The sequence below is a fragment of the Capra hircus genome, chromosome 4 (assembly GCF_001704415.2).
Source record: "Capra hircus breed San Clemente chromosome 4, ASM170441v1, whole genome shotgun sequence".
In the NCBI taxonomy this organism is placed as follows: domain Eukaryota; kingdom Metazoa; phylum Chordata; class Mammalia; order Artiodactyla; family Bovidae; genus Capra; species Capra hircus.
The window spans coordinates 16,407,200-16,423,402 of NC_030811.1; the positions used below are offsets into that span (position 1 = coordinate 16,407,200).

A 16,203-nucleotide genomic window follows, 5' to 3' on the forward strand; every position below is an offset into this window, starting at 1 on the left:
AAGGCTTGACTTTCCACTCACTGTCTCCAAAACAAGCAGGAGAATCCACTGGGATGCTAGAAAAAACATTACTTTTAAACAAAATTAAGAAATTAAGCTTTATTAATATCCACTCTACAAACTGACCCTGGGATGCTCTAAGTCCATGCGGGCCAGCCATGTGTCAGAGCAGCTTGGAGAGAATGGCCTGTGCGCTGGCCCAGTGCAGAGGGCCAGGCAATGGCCACCCTTGTTTTCCTTCACTGCTGGAGTGTCGCTGGGTGCTACTGCAAATTTCAAGTCCTGGTTAACAGGATGTGAAAGTATTAGCCACTCGGTCATGTCCAGCTCTCTGTGACACCATGGACTATAGCCTCCCAAGGCTCCTCTGTCCATGGGGTTTCCCAGGCAAGAATACTGGAGTGGGCTGTCATGCCCTTCTTCAGGGGATCTTCCTGATCCAGGGATTGAACCAGGGTCTCCAGTACTGCAGGCAGATTCTTTAGCGTCTGAGCCACCAGGGAAGCTCTAACAGGAATGTACTGACTATATTATCTATTTGTTAATATTAACCAAAATTAGCTCTGTAGAATGCTCAGAAAAACCAGTATCTAAATGCTAATATGTGAGCACAGGGAAACTTTATGAAAAATAGTGGAGCTGACTCTGTTCCTGTCTCTAGTATGTCACATTAACCATTTATCATTGTTTTTTTTTTCTTTTACATTATAATAAAATTTAGCAAGATTGGTAAAAAAGATTTTAATTATCAAAAGGATAATTTGAGATACAGTGAAACATGCCCTAAGTGTAAGCTGTGTCTTCAGAGATTTGCTGGTGATGGTAGAACCTGTATAAACCTTGTAAATAAATTATATGTGAATGTATATATAAATATATGCAATCTTTTACCCACAGGGCACATAATCAAAACATTTGAGGGGGAAAAACAAAACATAAAAACAACACAAAATACTTGGGGGGATTCCCTGGTGGTTTAGTGGTTAGGACTCGGTGCTGAGGGCATGGGTTCAATCCCTGGTCAGGAAACTAAGATCTTGCATGGTATGTGCCACGCCGCCCCAAAATTTGGAAACCATGGGTCTACAGGGTTCTGTGACATTTTCTAACCTAAATATCAGAGTCTGGAAAGGACCAGGAAGACCAACCTGATCCAGGAGTACGGAGGTTAAGAAGAGAAGAGAAAAAACCCAGAAAACAAAATAACTAAGTTTATTCGTCCTCCTCCAGAGAATGTTTTCCCTGTAACAGTTTCTCTGACACCAGGCCCTTCCATGCCTGAGCTGTCAGGACCCTTCCTCCTTTCACTTCCCCAGCAATCCCAGACCTTTGGAAACAGATGCTTGAAACCAAACCAGGGTGAAACACAGCGGCAGGCCCTCCACAATCCCAGTTCTAGGACGTCCAAGCTGCCACAGGAGAGGCTGTTGGGAGCGGCCTCTTGTTCCGAGAGGAATCCCCCACTGCTGCTCTCAGCGGGAGGTCACTAGTCCTTTTAGAAGGAAGGGCTTCGCTGCCTCCAGGATGTCCAGTTTAGGGTCCAGTGAGCGGCCAAGCCCCTCCAGCACCATGATGGCAAACACGATTGAGGCAAAGTTGCTCTCAAGCTTTACCTGAAACAGAGAAACGGGTTCTTTCTGAAGCCCACGGATAGACGGAGAGTATCCTGAGTTAACAGAGCAACATCCACTCCTGACATCGTGCGCCTGCCCAGATGATTTTTATCATCTATGTAACATTCTTACAGATAAAGGACAGATATGGTATGGACCTAACAGAAACAGAAGATATTAAGAAGAAGTGGCAAGAATACACTTCAGGACCCAGAAATGTATATTTTCTAAGAATACACTGTATAACCCAGATCTTCATGACCCAGAAAACCACAATGGTGTGACCACTCACCTACAGCCAGACATCCTGGAATGCGAAGTCAAGTGGACCTTAGGAAGAAGCATCACTACAAACAAAGCTAGTGGAGATGATGGAATTCCAGTTGAGCTATTTCAAATCCTGAAAGATGAGGCTCTGAAAGTGCTGCACTCAATATGCCAGCAAATTTGGAAAACTCAGCAGTGGCCACAGGACTGGAAAAGGTCAGGTTTCATTCTAATCCCAAAGAAAGACAATGCCAAAGAATGTTCCCACTACCACACAATTGCACTTATCTCACATGCTAGCAAGGTCATGCTCAAAATTCTCCAAGCCAGGCTTCAACAGTACATGAACTGTGAACTTCCAGACATTCAAGCTGGATTTAGAAAAGGCAGAGGAACCAGAGATCAAATTGCCAACATCCGCTGGATCATCGAAAAAGTAAGAGAGTTCCAGAAAAACATCCATTTCTGCTTTATTGACTGTGCCAAAGTCTTTGACTGTGTGGATCACAACAAACTGGAAAATTCTTCAAGAGATGGAAATACCAGACCACCTGACCTGCCTCCTGGGAAATTTGTATGCAGGTCAAGAAGCAACAGTTAGAACTGGACTTGGAACAACAGACTGGTTCCAAATTGGGAAAGGAGTACATCGAGGCTAATTAACCTTGTACACCCTGCTTAATTAGCTGGATGAAGCACAAGCTCGAATCAAGATTGCCAGGAGAAATATCCATAATCTCAGATACACAGATGACACCACCCTTATGGCAGAAAGTGAAGAAGAACTAAAGAGCCTCTTGATGAAAGCGAAGAAGAGTGAAAAAGTTGGCTTGAAACTCAACATTTATAAAACTAGGATCACAGCATCCAGTCCCATCACTCCATGGCAAATAGATGGGGAAACAGTGGAAACAGTGAAAGACTTTATTTTTTCTGGGCTCCAAAGTCACTGCACATGGTGACTGCAGCCATGAAATTAAAAGACACTTGCTCCTTGGAAGAAAAGTTATGACCAACCCAGACGGCATATTCAAAAGCAGAGACATTACTTTGCCAACAAAGGTCGGTCTGTCTGGTCAAAGTTATAGTTTTTCCAGTGGTCATGTATGGATGTGGGAGTTGGACTATAAAGAAAGCTGAGCACTGAAGAATTGATGCTTTTGAACTGTGGTGTTGGAGAAGACTCTTGAGAGTTCCTTGAGAGTCCAACCAGTCCATCCTAAGGAAATCAGTCCTGAGTATTCATTGCAAGGACTGATGCTGAAGCTGAAACTTCAATACTTTGGCCACCTGATATGAAGAACTGACTCATTGGTAAAGACCCTGATGCTGGGAAAGATTAAAGGCAGGAGGAGAATGGGAGGACAGAGGATGAGATGGTTGGATGGCATCACTGACTCAATGGACATGAGTCTGAGTAAGCTCCAGGAGTTGGTGATGGACAGAGAAGCCTGGCGTGCTATGGTCCATGGGGTAGCAAAGAGTCAGATATGACTGAGTGACTGAACTGAACTGAACGTTCTTTTCCCTATCCAGTCATTTTCCCCACCATCTCATCTATTCACCCAACCCCCCACCCACTAGAAATAGTAAGAAAACATCTGGGGATGCAGTGTATACAGCTCTTCTTTAAGGGAGGTGTGTGAGTGTGGATGACTTAAAAAATACTAAAGTGAAAAGTTCACAGGTACACTAGAAACTGGGCTTCCCTGGTGGCTCAGCAGTAAAGAACCTGCCTGCCAATACAGGAGACTTGGGTTCAATCCTTGGGTTGGGAAGATCCCCTGGAGAAGGGAATGGCTACCACTCCAGTATTCTTGCCTAGAGAATTCCATGGACAGAGGAGCCTGGTGGGCTACAGGCTATGGGTCACACAGAGTCAGATACAACTTATTGACTAAACAACAAACACTACCAGAAACTATAAATCTAAATATGGATCATTCTTCGAAATCCACAGTAGTCTTTTTGAGACCAAGCACATTTGGCTTTGCTCAAATAGAGCAGGGTTTCTTCCCCTTTGGAGCCAGGTTAACAGTAATAATAGTTTACATGGATTACCCAGTTAATCCTCAAAAGTACTTCATTATGCCCATTCAGTAGATAAGGAAGCTAAGGCTCAGGGCAGCTGAGTGATTTGCTCAAGTCCTCTGGGTGAAGAGGAGTCTGTTGTTTGTTTTAGTCACTAAGTCATGTTCGACTCTTTTGGGATCCCATGGACTATAGCCCGCCAGGCTCCTCTGTCCATGGGATTTCCCACGCAAGAATACTGGAGGGGGTAGCCATTCCCTTCTCCAGGGGATCTTCCCAAACTAGGAGTTGAACTTATGTCTCCTGCATTGACAAGAGGCTTCTTAACCACTGAGCCACCAGGGAAGCCCACATGAGGAAGAGTTGAGCCAGGATTTAAACCTAGAACAGGAATCTGCTTTCAGGTGGACAGGTCAGGAAACGGAAGGATGGCTCATGGGGAAATAACCTTTGATGAAAGTTAAAGGGTCTTTGTCTCAGTTAAGGCCCAAAAAGTTGTCTGAGGGGTCAGATGAGCAAATCAGAAGAAAGCAACATGTTATATATGCACACTCATGGTGGGAGTGTAAAATTGTGTAGACTTTGGCATCCGGTCCCATCACTTCATGGGAAATAGATGGGGAAACAGTGTCAGACTTTATTTTTTCGGGGCTCCAAAATCACTGCAGATGGTGACTGCAGCCGTGAAATTAAAAGACGCTTACTCCTTGGAAGAAAAGTTATGACCAACCAAGATAGCATATTGAAAAGCAGAGATATTACTTTGCCGACTAAGGTCCATCTAGTCAAGGCTATGGTTTTTCCTGTGGTCATGTATGGATGTGAGAGTTGGACTGTGAAGGCTGAGCACCGAAGAATTGATGCTTTTGAACTGTGGTGTTGGAGAAGACTCTTGAGAGTCCCTTGGACTGCAAGGAGATCCAACCAATCCATTCTGAAGGAGATCAGCCCTGGGATTTCTTTGGAAGGAATGATGCTAAAGCTGAAACTCCAGTACTTTGGCCACCTCATGCGAAGAGTTGACTCACTGGAAAAAGACTCTGATGCTGGGAGGGATTGAGGGCAGGAGAAGGGGATGACAGAGGATGAGATGGCTGGATGGCATCACTGACTTGATGGACGTGAGTCTGAGTGAACTCCGGGAGTTGGTGATGGACAGGGACGCCTGGCGTGCTGCAATTCATGGGGTCACAAAGAGTCGGACACGACTGAGCAACTGAACTGAACTGAACTGGAAAACAGTATGGAGCTTCCTTAAAAGCTAAAAATATATATATAATAATAATATGTATAAATCTATAAGAAAGTGAAGCCGCTCAGACGTGTCCAACCCTTTGTGACCCTGTGGACTGTAGCCTACCAGGCTCCTCCATCCATGGGATTCTCCAAGCAAGAATACTGGACTGGACTGCCATTCCTTCTCCAGGGGATCTTCCCAACCCAGGGATGGAACCCAGGTCTCCCACATTGCAGACAGACACTTTACCCTCTGAGCCACCAGGGAAGCCCTGTATAAATCTATACTTCAATAAAAAAATTTTAAAACCTATATCATCTAGCAATCCCAATTCTGTATAAATGTCCAAAAGAATTTGAAACCAGGATCTCAAAGAAATATTTGCATACTGGTGTTCACTGCAGCATTGTTCTTAGTAGCCAAGAAGTACAAGTGGCCCAAATGTCCATCAGAGGATGAACAAATAAAGAAAATATGGTTAAATACATACTATGGAATATTATTTAGTCTTTAAAAAGGAAATCCTGTCATCTGCTACAACATGCATGAACCTCAAGAATACTCCATTGAGTGAAATAAGCCAGTCACGGAAGGACAAACACCATATGATCCTACTTATAGGAAAAATCAAGAGTCATCAAAACCATGGACCTGGTGCTTGCCAGGGGCTCAGGGAAGAGAGACATGGAGTTTTTGTTCAGTAGGAACAGGGTTTTATTAGAGATCTAGAGATCTGTTATACAACTGTGTGGATGTGGTTGACACTTGGAGGCGGGCACGGGTAAACTGTATATTAGTTTTTAACCATAGTTTTAAAATTTTTAATTATTTTAAAATTAAGTGCCTGGTGAAATATTTGAAGAGAATGGCTGTACTTGGCCCTCTCTCTGCTCTCCTCTCTTAGGAATCACAATGACAACAGCAAACATCTAAAGCACTGGCAACCGTGTGTCCCACACAGTGTGTGAGGAAGGCTGTGTACCAATGGGAGCCCCAGGACTAAAGAACAAAGTCACTGGAAGTGGGGCTCCCTGGTCAGGTGGCTTCAGGGGCCAGAGCGAGTTGCTTGGTGCCAGCCTCAAGGAATGTTGGGATTAAATCAGATACTAATAGATGTTATACAACTGAATTAGATGGCTAAAGGGAGGTCAAAGCGCACTGATCACCATGTCATGGCCTCACCTGGCCCTCCTGGCAGCCTCCGGGGACTTGGAGAGGCTGCCCAGGTCAGAGCTGGTGGGCACCGAGCTGGCTATGAGCCTCACCCTCCCTTGTCCTGAGCAAAGGAACTCCCAGGAGTGTGTTTTCATTCCCAGTTCTCTCCAAGCCAGCCCCCAGCAATGATGAAAGCTTTCCCTAATCCTAACATGAGATTAAGTTCATTTTTAAAATAGAACTTGTCAAAACTCTTAGAAAGCATAAAGTTTTTCCCCCAAAACCCCACCAATGTAGGGTTACAATGGGATCAAAGAAAAACCTTGCTGGACATCAGGGAGTAGAAACAGCACTCTCAGCAGAGGGATCGGCGTGCAGAACATTTCTAGAAGAGATCTCCCTTTCTCTAAAAGAGAAAAACCTGCCACAACCCTGAGGCCACTTGCCTTCCCCACAGACCTCCCTCCTGCCTGACCAGAGCGCAAGCTCCCCGCCCAGGCCTCACCTTGTGAGTCATCAGCAACTTAAAGACATTCGAGAGAAGGCTGGAAACTTGAAGCTGGAAAACAGAACAAAGAGCCTGAGAGCTACCGGGAACCACTTCTCTCCCTTACCTGCCCCTCACCCACACCCACACCCACACACACCAGTGATCGGAAATGGACTGCCTGACAAATCCCCAAAAGGACTACATTCACACAAGCCCAACTTCCATCTCATGACTGAGTTCAAAGACCACCGCCCCGCCAGGAGAACCAGCCTGGAGGCCTCTTCCCCAGCATGCCCGGCACATACAGAAATCACATTGGAATAAATAAGACAGGCAGCTGCCACTCCTCACTGCCCGGGGGCCACCTCTTGTTCTGACTCGATCCAGCTAGAGTAGACTTGGGAATGAACTTGGGAAGAAAAATCAGCTTTGTTAGAACTGTGTCCAGAATTCAAAGTGGGCTCCACTTCAGGTAACGGCTTCCCTGGTGGCTCAGATGGAAGATGTGGGCAGAGGAAAAGGTTTGTTCTTTATCTGCCTTAAAACTCAAGCCATGGGGTAGGAGGTGGGAGCGAGGTTCAAGAGGGAGGGGACGTATGTATACCTATGGACAATTCATGTTATGTATGGCAAAAATCAATATAATATTGGATAAGCAATTATCCTTCAATTAAAAATAAATAAATTTAAAAAAGAAAAACTCAAGTCCCCTCAAGACCTCTCCCCATGACCTCTCCCTTAGACCTGCAGTTTGCGCTGTCCAAGGGCAAGTTTGGTTAACACCCCAGGACCCCAGCCCTCCAGTGGCCTGCTTACCTTTTCCAGGGTAATGGTGTTCTTCCTGGCCTGGGTCACCAGCCGGGCCATCTCAGCCTTAAATCCCTCCACGTCCTCGCACTCGCTGGCCCGGGCGTGGTGCAGGATGAGCTCAGCCACCCTTTGGCCCTGGAAGATGGAAAAAACATGCTAGAATCAAGAGGGCCTAATCCTGGATTCTCTGCCCAAACGTCTTCAGATCCTAGTTCTTTCCACCCCAGTTTCTCTACCCTTCTGCTTTTGCGCCCCACCTCCCCATCCATTTTAAACTTTACCTCGCTGCCTTCCAATAATACCTGGTCATCAATCAAAGCCTTTTGCTGCTTCTCTCGGTCAGCAAGGCCCCACCTGTGCTCAGCACAATCAGAGGCCGGAGCTGCGTGGTCTCCTTTGTCTCTGAGGCCACACAGGCCCAGTGGCCGCGCCTGGGCCCTGCTGCTCACGCTCCTCACAGCAGTGCTTGCCAACTAACCGGCCTGGCCTAGAGGCCTGCCTCCAGGACAGACTCCTCGAGGGCGGTCTTCCTGCCCCAGCAGAATTCCCCACTCACAGCCTGCTGGCTCCTCCTCCACCCAGGATGCTCCAAGGTCTTCCTAACACCCACCTGGGCCCCTTGGTCATGGCCAGGGAGCCAAGCTCTTCCTCCTTGACTGTGACCTTCTTCCTTTGCCCAAACCTGTGCAGAGGAGCACCTCCCAGCCCCCACCCACCACTGCACCTCGGTCTTTAGCCTTTGCCCAGGGGACACTTTCAAACTGGCTCAGACTCAAGCCTCTGGTCTACCCACCACCACCCCCCCCTCCACCCCAGAAGCCTCCTAAGCAGGGGCGTCTCTCAATTTTGCCCTTTTTTCCCAGGTTTTGTTTTATTTTCCCGCATCAGGTCTTAGTTGTGGCACAAGGGACCTTTGGTTACGGCATGCAGACTCTTAGTCCCGGCATGTGGGATCTATTTCCCTGACCAGGAACTGAAGCCAGGCCCCCTGCACTGGGAGTGCGGACCACCAGGGAAGTCCGTCCAGCGCCGTCTTTCCCGGGTCTTTCCTGCTGGAGAATTCACTGCCCCCCTTGATGTGGCACTTTAGGCTGACTCTCATAGAGGTTTCGCTGAGTCCCTTTTCCTAAATAATAATTCTCAACCACAGGAGCCCCTCAGAGGAGTGGGATGAGAAGTGAAAACTAGTCATCTCCTCCTGCCCTAGGTGTCTTCCCACACCTGGAGAGTAGGTTCCCTGAGCCGCTGCTTCTTTCCAGCCCCACCTTCTCAGAGCAGATAGCACACACTTGGGGCCGCTGTTAGTCAAGAAGCTAGCATTTCCAAAGCCCAAATGTATAGTGACTGAGAAAGGAACAGAAACCACCAGAACATCACTTGAGAAGGAGGCATTTCTTCCCATCATCCTAAACCATGAGCTGCCAGGAACAAGCCTGTTCTGTCTACGGACCCTCAGTGGCTTCATCTGGGCTCCTCTTCCTCCTCCCTCCTTCCTCTCTCGGGAGCACCCTTGGCAAATGCCAGCATTAACAAGAATGACAAACCCTGAGGAGGCCGGTGGTTAAAAAAAAAACTCGGCTCCAACCCCGCCCCTCCCCTCCCCTCCAGGGCCTGGCGGGCCTCACCTGGCCCATGGCCACAGCCATGAAGACAGCCCGGAAGTTCCTCAGGTCGGCGGCCTGCAGCTCGGCCACGATGCCAGCGTCCAGCAGCACCAGGCGCAGCGGGCAGCGGGCCGGCGACACAGCCACTGCCAGAGCCTCGCAGACGTCCACCCGCTGTAGCCGCGCCTCTGGGCTCTGGGCGAGACCGTCGGCGCCCTGGACGAGGATGTTCCCGGGGTGAAGGTCCGCGTGGACGAAGTTGTCCACAAATATCTGCAGAGAGACCAGAGCTACTCCAGGCTGAGTCAGCCTCACCATCCCATCTCCACCAGGCCATGCACAAAAAAGCTTCCAGGGTGACGGCGAGTTCCCGGAGATCCAGGACAAGGCGGAGAGGCTCCCCATCGTGAGCTCACCATCTTCAGGAGCATGTTGATCCCCAGCTGCGCAATCTTCCTCTTCACGTCCAAGGGAATCCCTGCGTGCTGGTAGCTGGACACGGGCACACTCTCCTGTGAGGAAGACGGGGTGAGAACTGCTTCAGCCGCACAGCCCGCGACTGCGCGGCTCCTCATCCTCCGGGGGACACACAGGCCCTGCCTTCCCTCTGACTGGGGAGCGACCCGAAGCGTTTTTCCTTTTCTAGAACACCTATGAATCCGTCACCCACAAGTGAGTTGTAGTCGACATTTACGCTTCCCTTCTGTCTCAACAAGTCCTATAGGTTCCCCAGGGAGGAAACCCACTGACTGCCACCCATAGGTAAGAAAGGCTGTGAGGTCAGGGTGAGCTTGTTTCTAGTCAAGAATCAGCCAACAGGGACACGAAGGAGCTCTGTGACCTCACTGGAGGAGAAAGAAAAGGAAGAGAGAAGAAAGGGGAGCTGTTCCATAGGCACTTGATACAGGTCGGTTATTTAATTGTCAAAGCAGCCTGTTGAGATAGATCCTGTAATCCTTAATTGACAAATTAAAGAACTAAAGCCCACAGAGTTTAAGTAACTTGCTCAAAGTCACACAGCTAGTAACAGTGGGTCATTCAGGCCACTCCCCTGGGTCTCATTACCATCTTTACCAAGGAAGCTGGACCAGAAGACAGCTAAGGCCATGAGGCCCTTCCTCTGTGTGGAGGGCATCTTGCATTCAATGTGCCATTGACTCCTACGAGGCAGGAGGGGTATCCTGCTGTTCTACAGGAGGTAACTGAAGCCACCCAGTAAATAGTGGGTTGGCCAAAAAAGTCATTCGGGTTTTTTGTAACAGCGTAGGGAAAAACCCGAATCAGATACAATTGGCAGAGCAGACTTCCAGCAAGTCTGAGGGCAGGGCCAGGCTCTTCCCGCCTTGCTGCCCTACCTCCCACCCTCAGGCGGCTCCAAACCCCTCTCAGACTCAAGCCTTCCTGTGCAGTAGAGACAACCTGGCTGTGAGTAAAGGGCAAACGACTAGGGAAGCTCTCATTCTTACTTCGTATGTCTCCACCAGGACATCCTTGGTGACGAAGGGACGCAGAGGCGTGGGGAATTTGACGGAGTTCACATTCAGGAAGTTGCACTGGAAGAGTTCGAGATTCCGAGCCTCGTACCGTAGGTCGATCTGCAGATAAGTGGAGAGAAGAGGTGAGGGAGGGGGTAGTCTGGGCCAGGGACAGCAACGCTGAACCCCCCCCAAGAGCTGGCAGAGCCTGAGACTCACCTGCCTGCCCCAGCTAACCTGCAGAACTCCCAGGACACTTGCGGGTGAGGGCTGCCCCGAAAGTCCCGACCCCCTATCCCTCCCCACCACATGACTCCAAGCTGCAGATAGCAGAGACACTGGAGAACTTTCCAGAGTTCACATTCACCCAGCCCCCAGGAGTCCCTGCAGAGGATTCCTTCTCTCTCACCCTTCACACCCATGGGAGACCCGCTGCCATCAGCTCTGCAGCCCTCATGCTCAGAGCTGTTCTTTTCTACACCGCTGTTCCTCCCAAGGTGACTCGAAACCAGTCACCTGAACCCCAACAGAGGTGTCTTAGTTGGGCTCCCTGTCCCCCACCTCCCCTCTCTATAATTCATCTGCTGGTGCCCCCCACCACCTGCAGGATGGAGCCTGCATTGGTTAGGATGACGTCCAAGGTAGGACATGGTCTGGGCCCAGCTTCTCCCTCCAGGTTCATCTCTTGTGATACAGCCTCCTTCTTTCACAGCCCCAAACTCCGGCTGCACCCAATCTGTAGACCAGGAATGTCCCAGCCCGCCTAACACTTCCCCTCTGAGTGCCTTCTGTACTCCACCTGACTGGAATGTTCTTCCCCCATTGGGTCTAACTGCAGACACTCCTTTCAAGACTCCGCTCAAGTCTGGGGAGCCTGGACCCGCAGGGTGGAATAACCACTTCCTCTGCTGGGCCTCGGCTAAGCCCAGCTGAACCCATAAGAACTCCTAGTGTAACCAGCACTTGTGCTACAAATATTTCACATCAGCCCTCCTCCTCCCAATATATACTTCTTGGGACCAATCAGGAGGGCACATTTGCCCAGCCAGGACTGGGTCCCACCATCACAGGAGATTCAGGGAACCCCACGTGTTTTCTTAGTTCACCAGATCTTAACAGAGTTTTTAATACTTGTTGTATGAATTTATAAATGAACATACATCCCCCTACCTACACCCAGACTCTAAGCTTTCAAGCCAGACAGCATTATGAGACCATCGAGAGCTACAGCTGGTAGGAAGAGTTGATTTTTGAGGCAAAATGGGGTGAGTTGTAGAGCTATAGAGGTCTGAACTTGAAGTGATGGGATCTCACAATGCATATCAGACTTCTTGAAGCAGAACTGAAGCTCAAGCGGTTGGTGGAACTGAAAGTATTAACACCAACATGGGTGGTGGAACAGCAGCTATTTTTCTGTTTTAATTTTCTTTTATTATCAAAAGAGACACCTCCATATCATAAAGCCAAGCTTTCTAAACATGAAAATACATCACTGGGGCTTAAAACCCTAAGTCAGATGACATAAATGAAGACTGGGCACATGGCCTCTGAAAGCCTGTCAATTTCTGTGCCAACCACCAGGAAACCAGCACAGATGGCTCCTTGGAGCCCTGAGTGACTCCACTGGGTCTACTGAGTCTGTTTCCTTAAACAGGTGTCCCAAAGGCCCTGCACAGGGCCCTTGTCTACTCATTAAACCCCAGAAACAAAGGAAAACCAAGGCACAGTATGTGACTTCCCCGATTCTTCTCCTCCTGGAGTGCGGCCATTGACTGCAGCACAGACAATGCTATCTGTTCCACCAGACTCTTCATTTGCAGCCCAGGCTCTATGCAAGACCGCCTTCCCCAAGTTCCCTTGTAGTTACACTGGGCCTGACATGTAGCCTGGGAAGAAGTGAGGTTCATCATTTCCAGGCCTGGCCACAGAATCCTTTACGTGACCCTTCATGGTCTCTCTTCCCACTCCACACTGACCCTAGATGACTAATTTTGGAGGAAACTGGGTCCCTGAATAACAGTGGAGTGGAACTCCCACCTTCTCCCTCAGTTTACCTGCATGGAACTTCCACAGAATAGCAAGAAATAACCTTGCTGCCTTAACTCACTGAGGTTTGGATATTCTTTGTTATATCAGCTAGCATCACCTATCCTGACTAATATTCTACATTAGCCATAGTGCCCTGGGAAAATGCTCATCCATTCAGCATTTACTAAGCAGCTACTAACAGCAAAAACTGTCATGTGCTATTTACGATTGGGAGAAGGCGAATTCACCTGTTGCACCATGAGCTTCTCAAATTCCTCCACGATCTCAGGCAAGCTGAGCCACTTGATTCCTGGCAAAAGTGCGAGGACCCGGCTGCCCATCTTCATCAGCAGCAGGTCCATCTGCACCTGAGCGAGCAGGCCAGGGTGCAACACCTGCCAAGAGAGGAACAGTGAGACAGAGGAGGGATCAATCAGGAGGGCACATTTGCCTAGCCAGGGAGGCAAATGAGGTCTAGGGGACTTCCCTGGCAATTCAGCAGTTAAGACTCCGTGCTTCCAATGCAGGGGGTGCAGGTTCGATCCCTGGTTGAGAAACGAAGGTCACATGTGCCTTGTGGTGCAGGCAACGTCCCCCTCACCACCCCCTCCCCAGCAAAGAAAAAAAGGACAATCAGATGGCCGAGAGGAAGCAGGTCCAACACCCATTCCTTTGTGCCTTCCTGAGGGGACAGGAGGGCTGCTCCCCTGAGCGGCACTCAGCTTTGCTGGGAAGAATAGGTTGGCCTCCCTTCCAGATACACTGAGCTTAGATCAGCGGCTCCCAAACATCAGCGAGCATAAAAGCCAACATAGGCTGCTTGGTAAAAGTGTGGAGCCCCAGGCTCCTCCAAGACCTACTGAATCAGACTGGCTGGGAGGCGGGGTGGAAATCTGCATTTTACTGAGTGTCCAGGTAACTGGGTCAGGTAGTCCCAAGCCTGCAAAATACTGCTCTAGAGTCACAGGACTCCAGAGGTGAGATGGAAAGAGCTCTGGGTTTCAGACACTCCAGTTCTGCAACTCATCTCCTGTATGAAACTGGACTGGCCACTCAGCCTCTTCTCAGCCTCCTGTTCCATCATTTAAAACACGCAGATCACAGCCTCTACCTCCACCACAAATCCTTTTCAGAATAAAGTGGAATGTAAATAAACATGTAAGAAAAACTAGTACAGGGACTTCCTTGGTGATCCAGTGGCTAAGTCTCTGGGCTCCCACTGCAGGGGGCCCAGGTTCAACCCTTGGTGGGGGAAGGAGATCCCGCGTGCCACAGCTAAGAACCAGCACAGCCAAATAAATAAGCAAATTTTTTTTGAACCTGTTTAAAAAAAAAAAATGCCCATCTCAGGTACCTCATACATATGAAATAAAGCATCTGACTTGATGGGCACATCTACTCCTTTAGTCTCCCACAGAGCAAAGGGAAACTTCAAGATACTTTGGACAAGTGTTTCCTAAACATGCCTGATGTTGCGACTCATTTGCAGCAATTATAAAAGGCCAGGTCAGGCTCTCCCCTTGGAAATTATGATTCAGCCTGTCTCAGTGAGGCACCCGTGGGAGGGATTTTCTGTGAGGGTGAGAGCACCAGGGTATTGGCTACTAGGATCCGCTAGTTCTCCTGGGGGTGTTCGGATCAGGGATGGAAAGGTGTGGAGAGGAGAGATGATGGAGCCGGGCAGGGGTAACTGGAAATGAACCGAGAAGGAAGCTGATGTAAAAATGAACGCTGCCCTCTTGGACTTGCCACAGTAACACCTAACCTAGTCTGTCTTCCATTTATCCTGACCCCAGAGCCAAGAGGTCAGCTGGATGGATGATGGGTCCTCCCCCCGCAGAGACAGCCAACTCCACAGCCTCTTCATCTTCCTTTTTCAGGCCATTCGCATCACTCTCCTTCAAGCCAAGAAATCAAACAGCTTGTGTGTCACAGGTACTCAGATAATGGTCAAGGTGAAAGAAATCAACGGAAGGCACCGTGGGGTAATTTGCAAAGGGTTGTATCCTGACCTGGGTAGCCCCATGGAGTTGGTGAGGTTTTAGAGATGGGAGGCCTGGCTGCAAACATCAGAACACTTACTTTCACGGCCACGGGGACGAGGTGATCTGGCTCCTGTTCATGGGCGGTCCCTGAAGCCTGAGACAAGGATGCATTGGATCCAACCAGGTCCGCTTTAGGGAAGAGCAGCCTTTCTACAAACGACTGGTCGGCAAGACTCTCTTGAGGCCTCCCCGCCTTCTCCAGGCGTCCAGAGAGCTCGCCCAGCCCCCCAGCTGCCCCAGTTTCCGAGGAGAGCTGCAGTCTGGAGGCCGTAGCCAGTCTCTGGATGCTGTCGTTCTCCAGGAAGGCAGGATTGGCTCGCGCTTTGTACACTTGGGCCACGCAGCCGGAACCCACTGGCTCCTGCTTCTCAAAGAAGAGGACCCTCTCCCAATCCTCCCCAAAGGCCTGGCGCAGGAAGTGTTCGGTGTGAGTCCAAGGATGGGGCGACACCTGGACGTGCAGCCTGGAGAACTGGGCGCAGAACGCCTCTGAGAAGAGATCCCGCCGAGTGCTGGCCCATTGGCCCAGCTTGATGTAGGTGGGGCCCGAGGTCTCGGTGGCTTTCAGAAGCAGGTGGAGCCAGAGACTGGAGACACTGGGAGCCAGATAGGTGAGGGGGTAGAGCAGGAGGAGGGGGAAGAATTTCACCAAGAGAGCCCCTGCTCTGAGCCAGATGCGCACGTGCAGGAGGAGCCAGCCCAGCCGCCCCTCCGTAGGGACTCTTTCCAGCGGCCCATTTTCAGCCAGGTCACTCCAACTGGTGGTCTGTCGACGTACGCTCTCCGGAGCCCCCTTGCCAATGTCCTCACAGGTGGAGACGAGTTTGGGCAAAGTGCCAAGCAGAAGCCAACAGAGTCTAGCCTTGCGACAGCCCCCAGAGGGTCTCAGAAGGCCGAGTTCCTTTCTGAGCGCAAAACCTCTCAAGTGCGCCAAGCAGACCCTGAGAGAGAAGCGCCAGGGGGTCACCATCCTCTCCCAGAGGTCACGGCCTCGGCTGCCTGCCTCCACTTAAGGAGGGCCCATCTATGTTCCTTCTTTCCGCAAGGATGACATGAGTCCGGGCCTCCGCTGAGTATTCCGTTTAACAGCGGGGCAGCAGCGAGATGAAGGGGGCGCGCAGACCTGGCCGCCCGTGTGCAGTCCTCAGGACAGGGACGTGACCTGCGCGAGGTGGCCGCGCGGGCGGAGACGGAGCCGGGCGACCGCAGGGTCACCGCGCACGCCCGCCGGCGCCAGAGTGCACCCGCCGAGGGCCAGGACGCAGCAGGGCTGCGCGGAGAGGGGCGCGAGGGGCACCGATCGGAGGGCCGCGGTGCGGAGAGCCTGATGGGGGTCAGGAAGAACCAGATAAGGCGAGGGGTGGAGAGCTGGGGCCGGGGGCGGGGGCAGCGCGATGGTCGAGGACCAGGGCAGCGAGCGCGCGGTGGGGAGGAGTCGGGTGGGGGCT

At 50.3% G+C, this 16,203-nt stretch overlaps 1 protein-coding gene across 1 annotated transcript; it reads right to left on the reverse strand.

Moving 5' to 3' along the window:
* Positions 1,191 to 15,725, reverse strand: ADCK2 (aarF domain containing kinase 2). The gene is made up of 8 exons (XM_005679526.3): positions 14,793 to 15,725; positions 12,959 to 13,105; positions 10,674 to 10,802; positions 9,624 to 9,719; positions 9,229 to 9,480; positions 7,610 to 7,738; positions 6,809 to 6,862; positions 1,191 to 1,613 (listed from the first exon to the last, which is right to left on the reverse strand). The coding sequence occupies exons 1-8, from the start codon at positions 15,723 to 15,725 to the stop codon at positions 1,473 to 1,475; spliced, it is 1,881 nt and encodes a 626-aa protein (XP_005679583.2). The 3' UTR covers positions 1,191 to 1,472.

What these genes read in the sequence shown, in the direction of transcription:
- ADCK2 (XM_005679526.3), bottom strand. Translation starts at nt 15,725, where the DNA reads ATGGTGACCCCCTGGCGCTTCTCTCTCAGGGTCTGCTTGGCGCACTTG. An exon ending in AGAAGCTCATGGTGCAACAG is followed by an intron (nt 10,803 to 12,958) that starts GTGAATTCGCCT and finishes ACTTATCTGCAG; the next exon opens with ATCGACCTACGGTACGAGGC. An exon ending in ACACCATTACCCTGGAAAAG is followed by an intron (nt 6,863 to 7,609) that starts GTAAGCAGGCCA and finishes TCTGTTTTCCAG; the next exon opens with CTTCAAGTTTCCAGCCTTCT.